Here is a 20,006-nt window from a genome sequence, read left to right as displayed (position 1 = left end):
TCTGGGTTATCTGGTTTGCCCCCCCAAAAAATCCTAAGTTGAATTGGAGTTGGATATTTCCTGCCTTGCATCTGATGCTTCAGGGATAGGCTGTGGATCCCCCCAAACCTGCACAGGACAAGTGGGTGTGGAAAACATGAATGAATGAATGAATGAATATGTGCATTTGTGTAGTCAATGAGTGTGTGTATATTTGTGTGTAAATTTAGTTTGCATGGTGGGCTCACAAATGACAGTGTGGTAATAGTGCAGTGTTTCTCAACCCTGTCCTCAGGGACCTCCAGACGGTTCACTACCAGTTCACCGCCAGTTCACTCCCAACTCCCTGCCAGACAGTCCACAATTTTTCAAATGCGTGGGCTGTCTGGGGGTCTCCTAGGACCAGTTTGAGCAACACTAAAGTAGTACACAGTGTGATAGTACTTCAGGACACCAAGGCGTGACGGTGAAGAAGGAGCATTCTGTTCATGTGTAGATGCTTCACGTGTCACCCCAATGCCACAGCCCATCTGCTGAGTATTTAAAGAAGGGAGTATGGGGAGAGGAAAGTGAGCATGAGAAAGAGCTCCCTCTGTATGACTGTGCTTCAGCATGAGGGAGAGCTCCTTTGGTGTGACTGTGCTTCAGCATGAGGGAGAGCTCCCTCTGTGTGACTGTGCTTCAGCATGAGGGAGAGCTCCTTTGGTGTGACTGTGCTTCAGCATGAGGGAGAGCTCCTTTGTGTGACTGTGCTTCAGCATGAGGGAGAGCTCCCTCTGTGTGACTGTGCTTCAGCATGAGGGAGAGCTCCTTTGGTGTGACTGTGCTTCAGCATGAGGGAGAGCTCCCTGTTTGTGACTGTGCTTCAGCATGAGGGAGAGCTCCTTTGGTGTGACTGTGCTTCAGTATGAGGGGGAGCTCTCTCTGTGTGAAGGTGCTTCAGCATGAGGGAGAGCTCCCTCTGTGTGACTGTGCTTCAGTATGAGGGAGAGCTCCCTTTGTGTGACAGTGCTTCAGTATGAGAGAGAGCTACCTCTGTGTGAAGGTGTTTCAGTATGAGGGAGAGCTATCTCTGTATGACTGTGCTTCAGCATGAAGGAGAGCTCCCTCTGTGTGACTTTGCTTCAGCATGAGGGAGAGCTACCTCTGTGTGAAGGTGCTTCAGCATGAGGGAAAGCTCCCGCTGTGACTTTGCTTCAGCATGAAGGAGAGCTCCCTTTGTGTGACTCTGCTTCAGCATGAGGGAGAGCTCCCTTTGTGTGACTCTGCTTCAGCATGAGGGAGAGCTCCCAGTGACTATTCAAAGCCAAATATCAGCAGTGGGGTGTGAGCCATATGCACATTATTCACTGAGGTGCGCAAATGCATGGATTCACACTGCTCTCAGTTGCTCGGTCTCATTCCCATCAGCTAATGCATGCACACACACTAATACAGACATGTACGCACAGCCACACACATGGACACACCCCCAAAGTCATACATAAACACAGACACCCTTCTTTTCACATGCACACAAACAAAAATACAAACACGCCAAACTGCGTGAGCTCAGCCATGCTGCCTGAGCCTCATGTTGAAGACCAGGGGTACGTGTTAAACTCTGGGATTTGATTTATTTTAGAGGCTGTCAAACATTTTATTGATTCCCCCAGTGCTACTACTCCTTGTGGAATACCCGAATGGAGCGTGGAGTATGGCTTTGGTTTTGGAACCAGAGCGTTTTGACGTCATGCACGATAGCTGTAAAGACCTCAGTTTCTTCAGCAATTTAGTGCTCTCCCTTGTGCCTCTCCACTGCGTGTGGCTGGCCCAGGGTTTCTGCTGTAGCACTGATAGTGCTTGGAGTTCCACTGCTCCTAGACTAATATGGAGCCTAAATCAAAGAGAGAGGACACTAGGGCTAAACCAGGAAGGAAACAATCAAGGAAAGCCGAATAGAGGGCGGTGAGATCTGATTATAGCAGGGAGATCAGCCTGAGATGACCAGCATGAAGGTCTTCATTCAAGTTTGCACCCAAGCTACTTGCAAAGCAAAGGGGACTGAGGATTTGATATAGCAGAGGAGTTTAAAGGGGACTGAAGGGGATGGACAGTGCATGAAAAAAGGTGGATAAAAAAGAGGCATAAGAGAGGCGATGAAAGGAAGTATTAAAGTGGGCACAGGGGTGTGAGAGGAATGCAGTGGGATCGTACAGAGCGGAAGATACAATCTGAGCAAAGGGGAGCAGGGAGAGGTGTGAGAAAGAGAGAAGAGGGGTCACTGCCCAGTGCTGCTCCGCGTTGACAGTTATATTTCTCAGTTGGGGGAAATTCACTTACTTGAATTGGCACAAGCTTCCAGTCTGTAATTCACTCCATAAGAGCTCTCCGAACTGGGAGCAGGCATGATTAATGGGTAGGAAATAGGAATATAGGAATTGACTGATTAAAACAAGGGACAGCTGAGTGGTGGGAGGGGCTCTCTGTTTCCAGGCCGCCATGTTATTACTACCAGGGCTTTGGCTTTACGTATTTCTCTCCGCGTTCATTTGGCAAACTAATTAATTATGTGTCGACAGTAAGTCCAAGAACAAAGTCCCATTCTTATTGTAAATGAGGTTTTTTGAAGGGAGGAGAGTGCAAGGGGACACCTTATATAGGATGGGGGCAAAACGGGGGGTGCCACTGTTAGGGGATCCCCCCCCAGAAGCCCGTAGGAGAGAGGAGACATGTTAAGTGTTTTTGGAGAAGGAAGGAGCAGGCTGGAGTGCGGAGGCAGAGCGTGGGTGGTTTGGCTTTGGCTCCGCCCCTCTCCAGGTCGCTGCCCTTTACTGCTGCACTTTATTCTCCTGCAAAATCACAACCATAGCAGCAGAATTTGCAACATCACAGATTAAGTTCTGCATGCACACTTGTGCATTTAGAAGCCGAAAGGCCAATCTCTTTTGTGGATGAAATCAGGCATGCAGAATGCATTTTCTTGCAAATAAACAAGTGTGTTGCAACATTTTGGTCTGGTGGAACAATGACTAAAATGTACATGTCAATAAACATTCAGCTGGAAAAAAGCAGTCTTTATAATTGCTTCATACTGTATGCATGACTAATAGATATCACTGTGTTAAGGCAGTTTTCATAGTCAGACCTCCATATAGAGTTGGTGAAATTATATTAATGAGCCTGTTAATTTTGAGGTCTAGCACAGCTGGAATGGGTTCAGACTGGGAACGGCTGGGCGATGTATCCATCAGCAATTCATAGCTTAACTTTATTTACATCTTTTACCTGAAATCTAGAATCTGCTGGTAGGTTTATGCCAGTCCCATCACTGTCATGGATGTAAAAACAATGATATATGTGCTTAATCATAATCTATCCATAATCCATAATCTACTTTCCATAACCAAATATTCATTAGAGGCTTGCGGTGTAAAGATATGAATAATTACGCATATGTAGGAATGGGATGCAGTCGGCACCCATTTTGGGAGGGGGGCTGATCGGCTTTTCCCTCACTGATTAAGTCCGCCTGCTCCTGGTAGCAAAATCGTTGACTTCTTCGTGGGCCGGATTGGGAAACACGGTTTTAGATAGAAGAGTTATGTGCATGATGGTCTGATCCCAAACTCTCACTGTCTATCTGCGGAAAGGGAAATCTTATTAAATGTCCTCCTCACCTAGATAGTCGCCATATTCTGCAGTTATGTGCGTCCACCTCAATCCTAAACCCTTTGGCCAGAGCTTAGCAGTCCTCTGTGCGAATACCAGTTCTCCATGTGAAAACACTGGTTTAAGACATCACTATTTAACAGATTAGCGGAGAGATTTTCCTGCATGATAACTGTAAAGAACTGGATTAAATTAAGTTTTTCTGTAGTATTCAGGTGATTTGCACTGTTGTGATGTTCGTGCTTTTCAGTGTGACGTATATACTTCTGTTCCTTTATAATATACAGTGTTGGTAATATTGGTATGATGGCTGTTGATATGGACTGTAACCAGAAAGGTTACCAGGTCAAGACCAGTTGTACACATTAGTAGGTGCTTAACCAGCATTTTTCCAGTTATACACTATAAGGACAAAAGCATTGGGACACACATCTTAATCTCTGAATTTGGGTGTTTCATTCAGACCCATTGCCAAAGGTGTATAAAATCAAGCACCTAGCCATGCAGTCAGGTTTACAAACATTTGTGAAAGAATGGAGCGTTCTGAAGAGCTCAGTGAATTCAACCTTTGCAATAAGTCAGTTCATGAAATTTCTTCCCTGCTAGATATTCCACTGTCAACTGTAAGTGGTATAATTGCAAAGTGGAAGAACAACAGGAACTCAGTCACAAAGTGTCAGACCACGTAAAGTAACAGAGCAGGGTCGCCGAGTGCTAACAGGCGTAGTGCGTAAAAGTTGCCAACACTCTGCTGGCTCAATAACTGCAAAGTTCCAGACTTCCTCTGGCATTAACCCCAGAACAAAACCTACGCTGGGAGCTTCATGGAATGGGCTTCCATGGCCGAGCAGCTGCATGCAAGCCTCACATCACCAAGCGCAAAGCCGAGCATCAGATAGAGTGGTATAAAGCACGCCACACTGGAATCTGAAGTGGTGGAAATGTATTCTGTGCAGTGATGAATCCTGCTTCTGTCTGTTGGACGAGTCTGGGTTTGGCCAGGAGAACATTACCTGCCTGACTGCATTGTGCCAACTGTAAAGTTTGGTGGAGGAGGGATAATGGTATGGGGGTGTTCTTCAGTGGTTGGTCTAGGCCCCTTAGTTCCAGTGAAGGGAACTCTTAATGCTTCAGCCTACTAAGACACTTTGGACAATTCTATACTTCCAACTTTGTGGAAACAGTGTGAGGAAGGTCCTTTTCTGTTCCAGCATGACTGTGCCCTAGTGCACAAAGCAAGGTCCATAAAGACATGGTTGGGTGAGTTTGGTGCAGAAGAACTTGACTGGCCCACACAGAGCCCTGACCTCAACCCCATCAAATAACTTTGGGATGAACTAAAATGGAGATTGTGAGTCAGCCTTTCATGTCCAACATCAGTGTCTGACCTCACAAGTGCTCTTCTGAATGAATGGATAAAAATTCCCACAGATACTTCAAAATCTTGTGGAAATCCTTCCCAGAAGAGTGGCAGTTGTTATATCTGCAAAGGGGGGACCAACTCCATATTGATATCTATGGATTTAGAATGGGATGTCATAAAAGTTCCTGTAGGTGTAATGGCCAGGTGTCCCAATACTTCTGTCCATATATTGTATATGTAGCTGACCACTCTGCTGACTATGGGATTTCAACCTGCAACCTTCGGCGTCTCAAGCCACAGAGGTGTTTAATGCATTTTTTTTGCTCAGTGCATAATTCCATATGTGTTATTTTGAAGTTTTAATGTCTATTATAAATTGTAGAGAACAGTACAAATGAACCTTTCTATGGTTGACGTGTCCAAAGGTTTGACTGACACTGTATATATAAAATTAACAGCAACAGCATGATCAGATTCTCTTGCACTTTTTGAAGCAGGTTGTGCCAACAGATACAAAGCAGTTTTCATGTTTCCCCGGCGTCATCATGGAGTTTCCTCTTGGTTCCCCCCCCTCCCCAAGCTGCCCATAGGCGTGAATGACTCCCTTGGCCCATGACCCTGCATTGGATGAGCGGGTATAGAAAATGAATAGATGGATATGAGTGAGCAAATTGGGGCTCAGTAGGTTGTAGGCTCAAATCCTGTAGTTGGCAGAGTGATCCTACCATTGGGCCCTTGAAAAAGGCCCTTAACCCCAAATGCTCCAGGGGCTGGCTGACCCTACTTTCTCTTCTATACAAGTTTTATGAGGTCACCTCCTGGGATGCTTTTCCAGCTGTCTTGAAGGAGTTCCCAAATATGCAGAGTACTCATTAGCCGCTTTTCCTTCACTCTCTGGTTATACTCGCTCGTGGGAGTTTTACTTACGCAAAAATGTTCTGATGGCAGAAGGAACAATAGTTGGTTCAGAGAGATAACCAATCAGATTGTAGGGGGAGGGTCCAAGCAACTAGAGGAGACAGGATCAAGACATCTGATTATTTAGTTTCATCTCCTCTAGTAGCTTGGACCCACACCCTCTATAATCTGATTGGTTATCTCCCAGAACCAGTCATTTTTCCTTCTGCCCCCAGGACATTTTTGTAAAACTCCCATGAGCATCAAACTCCTCGTAAAACATTTCTGCTGTGCTTGGCCAGTTCAGGTGATGTGACACGATCAGTCTTCTTTGTAGGCGACTTGGTGCGTCCAGACTTTTGATTGGTACTATATAAGGTTTAAAAAAACACCAAACAATATGACTTTAAGGTGATATAATTTTAGTACATAGTATACTATACATATGACAATTTTTGCATACAAAACAAACGACCAAATCACTCACCAGTCACTCGGAAACCAATCACGGTCGTACGTCAACAGCAACCCCGCACACCACACATATATATAGTTCCAGTGCTTGCACATACACACACACACACACACACACACACACACATATATTACATATATGTGTGTGTGTGTGTGTGTGTAAATAAACTGTGATGGAAATGTTTCATGTTGTGCTTTGCTTATTGAGCTTAAGCCTATATTGTCCCTGCATATAAATATTTAGCTTTATTAATATTGCAAGCTATATGAGTGACTTGTTAAAAGGTGGTAAAAGCTTTAGCTAAGTAAATAAAATAGATTTATTACAATAAATCATTCTAAGTATCATGAGTTATGTATTAGCGATGGTCTTTGTCTTCAAGCTCTGCTTATATTTACTTGAAAGCTGACTATTGCAGCGATGTCTGTCACTGGTCCCTGTGACCTATTTAAGCTGATGTCTGTGTTATGATGTGAGCTACACTTCATCATGAAACCATAAATAATATATCCAAGTAAAAGTCACCAAAAAATGGAAACATAATTTATTATCCACTTCTTACAGACCTCAGTCTGTTTTTTATTTAAATCACTTCAGGTACTTAAGCTTAACCAGTGTTCCCAGTTTCGTATGGCACTTTATCGCATGCATCAGTGGGACCCGGGATGGGCAGCACTGGCATATGTTGATACCCCATTGACATACACAGAGCTCTGGGGTTATGCTTTGATCAACACAGGGAATTGAACTGAATGCTGAGCTGTTCTCTCTCTCTCTCTCTCTCTCTCCCTCTGCAGGTCTGATGATTCCCGTCTTCTGCGTGGTGGAGCAGGTGGATGGTGCAGTGCCCTCAGACGGAGAGGGCCGCGAGGAGCATGCAGAGTTCGTCTTGGTGCGCAAGGACATCCTCTTCACCCAGCTGGTGGAGACGGCCCTGCTGGCCCTGGGCTACTCCCACAGCTCAGCAGCCCAGGCTCAGGGTAGGTCTGGCTGGAGGGGGGACGCTGCAATGCAGGGAATGCCTACATTGGGTAGGCTGCAGTGTAATAATAATAACAGCGCCCCCTAATGACTGTTCCAGATGCACCATGCCCATGAACAAAAGTAAAATCACTCATTTTAATTAAAAAAAACACTATTTAAATCACTAATTTGAGTAGAGCAACAGTATGTGAAACTCAGAACCACTACAAAGAGTAGGCTGCTGATCTAATAGTAAAGCATGACTTTGTCACAGAGAACCAGGAAATACATGAAAAAAACATCTAAAAGTGTCTGTTAAACTAATCAAAATGGGCTTGGGATGACATGGACGGAGAATGGAAGAAAGGAAGAAAGTCTTCTTTAGCATAAAAGATCAAAGGCCTGAATTAGGGTACTTCTTCTGAGACAGAATGAGTGCGGAGGTTGAGAGTAACTTTCGCTGTTTATTACTGGACGTGGGCACTGCATAGCGCTTGTGTGACGTCAGCCTGGAGTTTGCGAAAGATAATCAACATTTGTTTGCAGTTTGCAGTTTGCAGTTTGCCCTAAAATGTACCGTCCAATTAAGGCTGTATTGTCTTTTTTTAATTCACTCCTTTGAGCCATACCTTAGTGGTGAATAAGACTGAAATCACAAAATTACAGCTGTGAAACTAAGAGACAGATACAGTAGATTAACTACACGCTCTGTAATTGCTGTTTTTATGCACATCTTCAACTGTGAAGACAAAGAAGTTTCGTTTTGCACGAGCGGAGGAATTCATGCCGCTCAATGTGTGAGAGGCACGGAGGAGAAGGTAGCCGCGGTCGGGAATGGCTCTGTGAGGTCGGGAATGGCTCTGTGAGGTCGGGAATGGCTCTGTGTGGTCGGGAATGGCTCTGTGTGGTCGGGAATGGCTCTGTGTGGTCGGGAATGGCTCTGTGAGGTCGGGAATGGCTCTGTGAGGCCGCTCCAGCAGGAAGCGTGAGCTCGCTCCTTGGCGCCCACCACTGCTCCTCGCTGTGTGATTAAGGTCATTAATGAGTCAGGGTATTTGGGGCGCCAGGTGTAAATTTGTGCCTAATTGAAAGGCAAACATGGAACCCACTGGGCCATAATTGTAATATGAATTGCACACCCATGCAGTACAGCTGTGTGCATCAGCATCAAGCACAATACAATCAGCAAGAGAAAATCCAAAACTGGCTGAGCAAATTAGCTTTTTGAAAAACAAATCACCAATACCAAATACAAAATTCATTTCCACTAGTTAAAAGGGTCAAATATAGCTTATATATTGAAGATATTACCTTTAAATTTCTCTATTTTCATTTAGATGTTTAGCTAGTTATGGGCAATATTCAATGACACGAATGGGCATTTAAATTAGTTAATTGGTAAAAAGAAAGAACACTTTTCAACAAAACAGTTATAGATGATTGTCTCACCGTTCTCTCATTTGAATGCGGAACATCAGGCTTAACACAGTGCAGGCAACACTGTATAATTAAAGGATGAGGTAAAGGACTGATACAGTAGATGGCGGCTGTGAATTGAAAAGGTAGGCGTCTGGTTTGAGGGTTACAGGAGGTCTGGCCTGCCCGCTCGGTAACAACCGTAAGGAGGCTGTCTAAACAGCGAAACAAAACCGGACATTAAGCAAAACATCACAGAATTTTTAAAAAAAGCATATAGAAGGGGAAAAGCAGAAATACCCAGCCAGTTAAAAAGTTCAGCCGAAGAAAAACAAGAGCGTGCAGCATGAGACAAAGAGGCACAAAGAGAATCAATGAGTTTGGTCCACATTCCTGTACTGTCCCGTAAACACACATATAAAACTGGCCGGCTACACCCTGCCCCCCCCCACCCCCCCCCCGTTCCTCTCAAATGAATACTTTTTGTTTTTTAAAATAAGCGTTTATGTTAAATGAATAATTTCTGGCTTAAATTATACATTTTTCCTCTGCGGTTTACAACCAAAATTATACAGAGTCCCTGCTATTTTCTCCCTGTTTGAATTGTGTCCTGCATAACTCTGTCCCAGCCGTATTTTTAAACTCTTCCCAGAGTGCCATGGTCTTTCTTTAATTAACCCAGCCAGTAATTAACTGGGAGATATTGTTTATTTCAATTATAAGGGTTTGAAGGCTTTTAAAGCAGCGCATGGACAGATCTGTATTTTTAGGCTTCAGACAATTATTTGGAGTATGTCCAGACGAAAGCCTGAAAGTGTGTTTTGAATATACGACAATTAAGAATAAAGCTGTTTGCTTTACATTTAAGGGGAGTTTCATCCAAAACTGATAAATGCTTTTTATCTTCACATCCAAAGAAGGTAAAATTACATGCACCTTAAACATTTTGTTTCCCAAAACTTCCAAATATTTCTGTATTTATCACTAAGAGATATTCTCTATCGATCAGTTTAATCTTTCAAAATCAAATGTAGGCACGTTGGGAATTGTCTGTATTTTAACCCTGATTTTGACTTTTCTGAGCTGCATTAGTGATCGCCTTGATCAGTCTATCTGTGAAAGATTCCAATGCCATGATAGTTAATATAAAAGGCAGCATCTGTCTTTTTATTTTCTGGTTGCTAACCCCCACTTTCCCTTGAAAACTTGGTATTATGAAAACATATAAAATAATTCCAATAAATTCCATGAAGCTGGAATACCATGATTCACACAGGAAAGGAGAAGAATAGAATTATATTTTTTTTTCTTATGAAAACAAGAGAGACCCTATTTGGTGTAGATTTTCACTACAGTAACCCTGATACCCTTATAACTAGTCACAACCCACCAGTGATGCACATGTTTGTTTAAATTTTGCTCAAACATTAGCAACAAGGAATCCAATGATGACAGAGCAGGCTTACAGTACATGAAACATGTTTCTAATACTCTCTGTTTTATATAATGAATCTTGTGCTGTACAGCTTTTTTCCTTGCCTGGAAATTGATTCTGTGCTTGCCGCAGCTGATATTCTGCATCTGACCGCAGTGTCAGATACACTTCAGGTGCTATTACCAAGAATCCCTATGATAAAGCTTATAGCCACTCCTCTCATGAGAATTTAGAAATTGTGATTTTAAAAAAAGCATTGAATTCGAGATGGTTTTAATCATTATTGAAGAGTGGATTGTCAGTGACTATTTCTTGATGATATGCTGTGACATGCCCCTTTAACCGCTCTCTAAAAGCATTTTGATAAATATGCATTGTGCGATGGAGTATACTCATGTATAAGCGCAGAGGTGTGGCTACAATCACAGGCTTCAGGCGCACATGCATACTTGAAGGGCAGGGTGGGTTGGGAGCAGGGCGGCCAAATTTAGGCCGGTTACATGCGTGCGGGACTGTGCAGCAGCCCACTTTTTTTGGGATTGTGCGTGAGGATGGGAATTAATGGGCCACACTAAGCCACCATCTGACCGCATGAGAAAAAAAAAACATGGGAGAAAGCATTCTACTGGGGAAATAAAAATATAGCAACTGGTGTGGGCTGTTTAAAGTGCTGTTTAAATAACAATGAATCATTAATTAGAGGGAGCTGCAACACATCGGAAGGCGTGGCTTGGTCGGCTTATCACAGACTCTCAGAGACACATTTAACTGACTGCAGGTCAGAATCAGAATCAGAATCGAGTTTATTGCCAAGTACGTTCACACAAACAAGGAATTTGCTTTGGTGGTTGGTGCCAGACTTCGAGAGATGAAGTGGTTAATATATAAATATATATACATGGTATTTCATGGTAGGTCATGGTACTTCTAGCATTTGAAGGCGAAAGTAGGGCAGGTACAGGTGGAGTGCTAGAGCAATGGCCTGATCAGTGGAAGAGCAGAGCTGTCCTACACAGACCCTAAGGCCCTTGGCAGGTTGGCCTTCGGGGGGCGAGCATTTCCATTACTCAAGGAGACGATGAGAAAAGCAGGCTTGATGCAGGGCATCAAAGCTCAGCGTGCACTGTAAACACTCTACGGGGGGCGGGGAAACAGGCATACGCAAATTGTGTTCATCTGTCCACTTAGCTTCCCTTCTGCGATTCACTACCAGGGGAATATGTCTCTGCAAAGTCACTTAGAATAATCCAGCGAAAACACGGAATGACGGGGCCCGTGACCCCGGGCCTGCCGCTGATGCAGCGCACCATGGCTCTGTCATTTGCAATTTTCTCGCTCTCCTTGTGAAGGTAAGTAATACAGATCTGAAATTGGCTTGCTTTATATTCTACAGAAACAGTCCAGAAAATCATCCTAGTCTCCATAGAGGCAAACAGTTAACGATACTGGAGGAATTGGGGAAACCCCCACTGGGTGCTTGGGCTGGTCACTGGAGACACTGTCGTCGTTGCAGACTCCCCTGGTGTTCTTTGCATGCTGGTACGGCAGCCAAAGGTCAGGTTCTGGACGGCACCCACCAGTGACTTGCTGCTGTCCGGCTGCCAGTGTGATTCTGCTGCTCTGCAGGCACAAACCCCAGACAAGCGTCCAGAGCCCCAGCGCTGCGAGCTCCCTGTGGAGGCAGGGGATCAGCCCCATCCCGGCTGTGTTTGATTTAGCAGACGGTAATGCGATTAGCATTGTTTAGCTTCACAGTTCCAGCCACAGTCTTGGGGAAGGCAGGGAATGCAGTGGAGTACACATGCGAGGATGCTTGTCAGATACGTCGTTTGTTCTGCGGGTGGAGGATGCCAGCCTGACGATCTGAAGGGACCAATGTACTTACAGTTTATATCACAGTAAGGATAGCAGACTGAAATATAGATCAAGGGTCCATTATCAAGACTGTCCACTTGGTCAGTATTTCCCTTTCCGGTCATCGGGGACCCACAGACAGTCCATGTTTTTGCTCCCTTCCAGCTCCAAGGAGCAAAAATGTGTACTGTGTGGCAGGGAGCTCGGAGGGAGCAAAAACGTGGACTGTCTGTGGGTCCCCGAGGACCGGATTGGGAAACACAGCACTAGGTCTTGAAGGTGTTCTAGTCCAGTGGCCTCCAGTGCCTGGTGTTGTGCTCCCATGGTGGCATGAATTGTGGGTTTGCTGACTTGCTTAGTCAGTAGCATTTCCTGCAGACCCCATTCCGTCGATTCCTACCGGTTCCTCAATGACCACAATATAGGAAGTGGTCTTGCTATACCAACACGCCCTGGAGACCTACTGAGAATGTGGACAACACTGGTCATTTACATGCCCTGACAGCAGGAGAACTCAGAATAGAGGGCTGTGGGATCCATTTCCTGTGGGCCCAACCCATAGAAGCACGTTGTGGCAAAAAAACAGTGGCGATTTCTGTGAAAACAACTTGGCATATTAGAATAAAGTCTCCTCCTCTTAGCATTAGATAGCCTTACAGTAGTGAAGCTCAATATGCCGGTAACAATGGAAGGCCGTTTCCCATTTTAAGTAGACGATTTATAGAGGTCACTTTGAGTAAAATTGCAAATGATTAGAAATATGGTAAATTATGGGCTATAACTGACTTCTATGTAAATAATATGCATGATATATTTTCCCATTGCATGGTTATATCTAAAGTATACTGTGTCCTATACTTTTATACACCTGAAAAAAATATTACAGTTAGGCAGCTTAAACACTTCAGTCAAGAGCAGAGCAGCAGCACCTCCCTGGGGCATCAATCCTGCTCCTGTTTCACCCACAACCACCTGCACCAAAAGGGCATCTGTGATTTTTAGCATGTGACTCTCCCCTGACATGCTGAGTAAAGGTGTTGCTGATCAGCCTGTTGCTGATTCAATCTCTCATGTGGAGACACTTGATGCAGGCTGACCACAAACTATGTTCTATCCTCCTGACATCTAGGGGAAAAAAGTTTTTTAATGTTGATTATTTTTATTACCTCAATTAAATGTTGGCAAGGTCACACCCCACACATGTGATGTCATCCTACAGCCCTAACTGTCTTCATTTACAGAAAGACAAGACCTAATATAGGGCATGCACAGTATATGAGGTATGAACAGAAACATAATTTCCTCTTCAGATTGCCTGGTCTGAGGGAGCGATATGTACAGGACCACAAATACTAAAGCAGCGCTCCTGATTTGCATTATGAAGGTGATGCTTGTGGTTGGGAGAAATTCATGGTTTCCAGTTAATTCAGGACAACTTAAGCTGATCGTATCATGAGCGCAGGATGGATGAAGGAGGCTGTAGTAATGAGGTCATAGGTTGAGCTCATTCAGGACTGATGAGGTCACATCCTATGCGTATGTATGTGTGTGTGTGTGTGTGGATTAGGGTTATATTACATTGTGGGGGACCAAGGTTATGTGGGGATGGTGTGACGTTTTTCAGGTCCCCACAAAGATCTGTGAATGCAATCAAAAAACGTAAAATGCCAAAAGTCTCATATTTTGTTTGGTTACTTACGGTTAAGGTTAAGACTGGGTTGGGGTTACGGTCGTCATGTTGGGATTAGGGTTTTGCTCATAGAGATGAACAGTCCACACAAAAATATGAATACGAATGTGCGTTTGTGTCTGTGTCTCTCTCTCTATCAGGAATCATCAAAGTTGGCCGCTGGAACCCGCTTCCTATTCACTACCTGACCGACGCCCCCGAGGCCACAGTGGCGGACATGCTGCTGGACGTCTACCACATGGTTACCCTCCGGATCCAGCTGCAGAGGTCAGCCATCCGAAGCGGGCCGGCAGGGGCTGCTGTGGGGGGGGGCGCGTGGGTTCTGGGGGAACGGAGGCACCGTTAAGAGTGTGGATTGGATTCAGCTGGATGCGGAAAATTACCACCACTCAACATATCCTTCAACCACTTTCCCCAAGAAGTGGTTTTCGCTTCCAGTTGATTTACAAAACGCCTATTCCGTGTTGTGTCGCTTGACACAATGTAATGCCCAATTAACTCATTTGGAGTCGGCCGCAGCGCCGGGCCAGACCGGCTGCCGACGTTCCCGGTCGGGTCCCGCATCCAGTGGGCAGCAAATGAAGGTTTTCATGCTTGCAGCTTTGCCAAGCTGGAGGACCTGCCCTGGGAGCAGTGGAACCACGCCACCGTGCGCAACGCCCTCAAGGAGCTGCTCAAGGAGATGAACCAAAACATGCTGGCCAAGGAGTGCCCACTCTCCCAGGTACAGCCTGTCCCACCCCTCCCTCAGTCTTCACTTCCCTTTACGCAGCCCCCTCCATATCTACAGATACATAAGCTGGCTCCCGTTTCAGGGGCTGCAGCATGACAAGGCTGTCCCATTTCGAAGGCTCCTTCAAATGCGGCCTAAAAATGCATCCTTCTTTTCCTGAGCCGGGAAGGATCCATCCCATTGATCCTTTGCAGCCTGACCTAACCCAATATTCATCATGTGGATTTTTAGAAGGACGTGGCTTACAAAGGCTATGCTGACCGCATTCCTCAAAGCATGCAGCCCCCGAATTGGGACACTGCTATAGTGTGCAGAATATAGGGGTATCATCTGTTAATAATGGTTAAGAGCAGGGACACAACCCCCCCTGGAGAAGCCCCTGCTGTCGCACTCTTGCGCAATGTATCCTGGATTGATTAGGTGATACACATGGCTGTTATAATAGGTCAAAAACTGTAAACCGGCCTGCATGCACACGCTGAAGCGAATAGGCATTCCGTACCGTCAAGCCAGCGACCTCGATAGTGAACCTATTGATTACCATTTTCCACTGTGAATTTTATATTAGGAAATCAGAGGAAAGTGTAACAGGCGCCAGGCTAATGCATTTGCCCACATGCAAAGTGAGCAGTGCTGGTGCTGTGAGTGAGTGACTTATGCCACACCATATGGGAAGTGTGCCTTACGATGCCTCTGAGGTTAATATATTACCAGCCTGCTGAAGGGGAGGCCAAAACATCTCAGCATTCCTCACCACAGGGGCACTAACACAGGGGTGCGCATAAGGGCCGCGCTGCGTCTCTCTCACACACACACACACACACACACACACACACACACACAAAGCGCACACGACAGTCACAGACACTACACAAAACACATTCTGCAAATATTCAAACATACATCCTCCACATATATAATTACCATAAAATTAAGGCCTGAACAACCAACATGATAATGAACTCAGACTGAAGCAAATGGGGGGAAATGAGGCCCAGTGGCAAACGCCTACCTTCTCTCTGCAGTCAGTGACACGTTCCTGAAGGAGCCACCCTCATGTTTGTGTCATGTGTTTGTTTTCTAGCTTTTCACACTTTCACTTTTCTGCTTGATGCCATTGTACGGGTACTATTTCATACATTCTACATGTTCTTGCACCGTATGCAGTTTAAGCTGAATGATCGTTACATCATCAGCATGCGTATGCGTGTGGTTTTGTGTGCTGTGCCCTAACCCTAAACCTAACCCTAAACCTAACCCTAACCCTAACCCCCTCACAGGCCTCTCACACCCTGTTTCTGCTTTTTCCCTCAGAGCATGATCTCCTCCCTAGTAAACAGCTCATACTATGCCAACGTCTCCAGCACCAAGTGTCAAGAGTTTGGTCGCTGGTACAAGAAGTACAAGAAGATTAAAGGTGAGCCGGAGAGCTGCAGAGTGCAGCTGCGATTCAGCGTCTTGCCGGCACGCAGAAAGCCATCGACGGCTATTGACAGTGACCGACGGCGTGAATCGTGGCCAGACGGCTTTGCTCCTGATTTTAACTGCTAAGCCATCCAAGTGCCTGCGAGGGCCGCTAATGCGCGATAATGAGGGAGAGTGATTCCATCTCCTGAATTAACCCCTCAGTGGTGTTAAGAACTTGGGGATATCTGGGATGACAGACAGGCCTCCACAATGCATGGCTCACATTATCTCCTAATGTCTCCCTTAATATAGCAGAGGGATATAAACACTCCTTTGTCCAAATCAAAACCAGTGCTTCTTCCACTCTAAACTCAGGGGTCTTCTTACAAATCCCCATATATAGTCTGCCCCCTCTTCTGGTTTTTTAGCCTTTTAACTTCAAAATGGACCCTTTTTTCCCTTGGTCCCCCCAAAACAGCATAAATATGCCTCACGGCAGATCAAAGTTGACACCAAACCCCAAACAGAGAAAAAAAAAAGTCAAGTTAGACAGAGTAAAAAAAATCCTGGTGACGTGCTGACAGAATGAATCGCGTCGGGTTACACAGCCGCTAGTGTTAGTTCTGGTCTATGCTTCTCTGTAAAAAACAACCGCTGTCAGCCTCCAGATGTGAGCCCCGCGGAGGGCGGGAGGACACAGGCAGTCTACCAAGCACATTGGCTCTCCCACCTGTCAGTCTTAGTGCTGTAATGATTTCCCCATCATCCACCTGAAAGGGAACAATCTTCTCGCACCACACTCTCAAATCCAATGTCTTCATTTAAGACTAACTAAGGATTTAAGCTTCCTGCCACTTTTTAGATGATCTTAATGAGAGTGTAATATAATTTTTTGGCAGTTTGGTGAGTGACTTCAGTGTTTGTGTGACCTGCACTCCATGGGGTTGATGATCACTCTGTACCTTCCCGATATTCCTGCAGGGGAATACTTGGATAAGATGTGGCCAAGTCGGGAAAACTTGGAAATCAAAGGTGGGTTACCTGGTCTGAATATGGCTGATAATTGCTGTATGCCTACATTTTGTGTTTTCTTTTGGGATAATGGTGATGACCATGACTTAGAGCAGGGTTCTTCAAATCTGGACCTCGATTCCAAATCCAGGCCTTGTTTTCAGTTCTCCCAGGTAGCTAGTTTAATAATTACTGATTCTGATTGGTCGGAGGCTTCACACCTGACTGACAGGTAAAGGAAGGCTGGAAAACCAGCAGTGCTCGGACCTCGAGGACCGTGATTTGAATAAGCCTGACTTAGAGATTGATAGTCATTTAGTGGTGCACAGTATTGTTCACAAACAGGCTTTTTTACACCTCTGCGTCATGTGACTCTAGTTCGTTCACTGTCATGTCGCCTGTCGCCTCCGTGCCCACAGTGGAGAGAGACAGCCTGGCCGACTTCTGTGTCCTTGGGCAGCGCCCCCCCCCCCACCTGGCTGGCCTGTCCCAGCTGGGCTCCCTGGGGGGCAGTGGCTCCCTGGTGAAGACTGGATCGGGTGATCCCCAGCCCCCTACCCAGCAGCCCCAGCAGCCCCCATCCCAGCAGCCCCAGCAGCCGTCGGCCCACGGCCAGCTCCACCACAGCCCTCCCTTGCACGGCCAGGTGCCCCCGCCAGCCGCACTGCAGCCGCTGCTCACCCCCGGGGGGCTGCTGTCCCCCCAACTCAGCCCTCAGCTGGTGCGCCAGCAGCTGGCCATGGCGCATCTCATCAATCAGCAGCTGGCCGTCAGCCGGCTCCTCGCCCACCAGCACCCACAAGCCCTCAACCAGCAGTTCCTCAACCACCCGCCCATCCCACGGCCCGGAAAGCCCGGCGAGCCCGGGGGAAACCCTTCCTCCGTGGAGGTCTCACCCGACATCTACCAGCAGGTCCGCGAAGAGCTGAAGAGGGCCAGCGTCTCACAGGCCGTGTTTGCGCGCGTGGCCTTCAACCGGACACAGGTACCCATCAGACGTCCCACTCGCCGCCGTTATCCTCTCCCTGGGACCTGATGTGACACTGTGTCAGTGATCAGAGAGCTCAGCAGTATCATTATTATTATTATCATTATTATTATTATTATCATTATTATTATTATTATCATTATTATTATTATTATTATTATTATTATTATTAGATCTGGGGCCTGTACTACGAAGCGGGGTTACTGGCTTATCGGGGTAACTTGTCAGATTTAAGATTGTCTGGGCAATCTTAAGTGTAAGTGAATAAATATGAAGTCCATTTAAACTGTGGTACCTTAAATCCGACAAGTTACCCGGATAAGCCAGTAACCCGCTGCGCAGTACAGGCCTCTGTTCCAGCAGACTGGCTAAAGTCACACATGCGTTTCTTTGCTATAGTTTTCTTGCTGCCTTTGCTTTTCTCCACTGTGAACAGCAGCGGATTCACAGCCAGCTATACTGCCAATGGACTAAGTTTATAGGCAATCAATAAATTGATTGCTTGCTATAAGAGCTGTTATGATGTTGTTTTGATCAGTTGGTTTTTATCAATGAGAAAGTTTAAGAAAAAAGTTTTTTCAGTGGGGTGCATGTTACACAGTCACACTGAGCATAAGTCACCTGTTTACCTACTAGAATGCACACATTACTTGGGCAGTGACCCAAGGACACACACGTCTACTATGTTGTTATTATGAAGCTGCTGTTTCAGTGAATATGATGCTTGCAGTGTAATTTTCTTAAGTTTCACTGTTGGCTTCTTGCTCCGTCTCTGGTATGAAAGCATGTGACCCATCATTACATACTTAACGTACTTCGTAGTTGGGCTCGGTCTGTATGTGTGCTTGGTGACACTGCCGGAGCTGGGCTTTGTTACAGTGAGCAACTCTGCACGTTCGGTGGCCGCTCTGTCCGCTCACGTCCGCCCCCCCCCTGCCCCGTAGGGCCTGCTGTCGGAGATCCTGCGCAAAGAGGAGGACCCACGTTCCGCATCGCAGTCTCTACTGGTCAACCTGAAGGCCATGCAGAACTTCCTGAACCTGCCCGAGGGGGAGCGCGATCGCATTTACCAGGAGGAGCGTGAGCGTAGCATGAATCCGCCCGTGGGCCTGCCGTCCACCCCTGTCTCCTGCACGGGAGGGGCTCGCTTGGCACAGGTACTCGCATACCAAAACACGAGCCCCCCCACGACACAGCCTGCTTATTAGATTAGCTCTGAATGTTTGCTTTCCTCTTTTTTTTCTAGACACTGTTTGATGTTGCATCAGGTTTTATCTGTGAGATTTATCAATTGTGCACATTTTCTCCTTTGTTTGGATGTTTGTTTACAGTTACGTTTTGCAAGATTTGTTTGCACTGCTTTCTGTTCATTTTCTGCATCAGACTGTTTCCAAGTCTACTGTTTCATTCTGTGCATAATCCTTGTCTGTGTTTCTCTTTTTTAAAATTTTTTATGTCACTACATGTTGCCAAAGAGCACGTGAGCCTTTTGTGTCTGGTCAGGGATGGTGTCTTTGTTGATAGGCCGGCATGCGCTCCAGTGTGTGACCATGTCTGTGTGACATTCTGTGTGACATTCAAGGCCAGCAGTCTGTATGTGACAAACAACTAATGTTTTTCCAAGCTGTCCAAATGCTTTAATAATGACGCAATAATATGAACACTGAGTATAAATACGAAATGGGGAGTTACCGTTTGATTTTTTTTTGTTTAGAGAATGATAAACATCTAAAAAGAGTTTATAGGACAAAGGAAATTGGAAAAATTTCCAAAAACTGAATACATTTGGAGACTTTGCTACCCAGCTGAGATTTTGTGTGAAAAAAAAAACAGAGAGGAACTACTGAAGCACCAGCAACTATTTGGGAAAAAACAGCCCGAGATGTTTGCTGCATCGTGCAATAAGAGGCAGCAGAGGTGGGCAGGTTGCGGCTCTGTGGAGCGACACTGTGTTTGGGATCAGGTCACTCATTCAGATCCCATGGCTGACAGAGTGATGTCACCAGTGGGACCTCGGTCAAGGCCCTTAACCCCCGAATTCTCCATGGACATTGGCAGACCCTGATCCCACGTCATTGCGTTGGACATAAATGTCTGCTAAATCAATAAAGGCTAGAAGGGCAATGACCTATTTGTTTACAACA

General features: G+C 45.8%; 1 protein-coding gene across 2 annotated transcripts in view; it reads left to right on the top strand.

Moving 5' to 3' along the window:
• Positions 1-20,006, top strand: part of satb2 (SATB homeobox 2) — a 51,850-nt gene that overhangs the window by 13,531 nt on the left and 18,313 nt on the right. For both annotated transcript variants that reach the window (XM_023805640.2, XM_023805639.2), the window contains exons 3-9: positions 7,163-7,345; positions 13,864-13,990; positions 14,324-14,447; positions 15,771-15,873; positions 16,845-16,895; positions 17,294-17,859; positions 18,807-19,019. In XM_023805640.2, the coding sequence (XP_023661408.1) occupies positions 7,163-7,345; positions 13,864-13,990; positions 14,324-14,447; positions 15,771-15,873; positions 16,845-16,895; positions 17,294-17,859; positions 18,807-19,019 (1,367 nt within the window). The remainder of the gene's footprint in view (positions 1-7,162; positions 7,346-13,863; positions 13,991-14,323; positions 14,448-15,770; positions 15,874-16,844; positions 16,896-17,293; positions 17,860-18,806; positions 19,020-20,006) is intronic.

This window comes from Paramormyrops kingsleyae, chromosome 1 (assembly GCF_048594095.1).
Source record: "Paramormyrops kingsleyae isolate MSU_618 chromosome 1, PKINGS_0.4, whole genome shotgun sequence".
Taxonomy (NCBI): Eukaryota; Metazoa; Chordata; class Actinopteri; order Osteoglossiformes; family Mormyridae; genus Paramormyrops; species Paramormyrops kingsleyae.
Note: the sequence above shows the minus strand (reverse complement) of the source record. Positions and strands in the feature narration are given on the sequence as shown.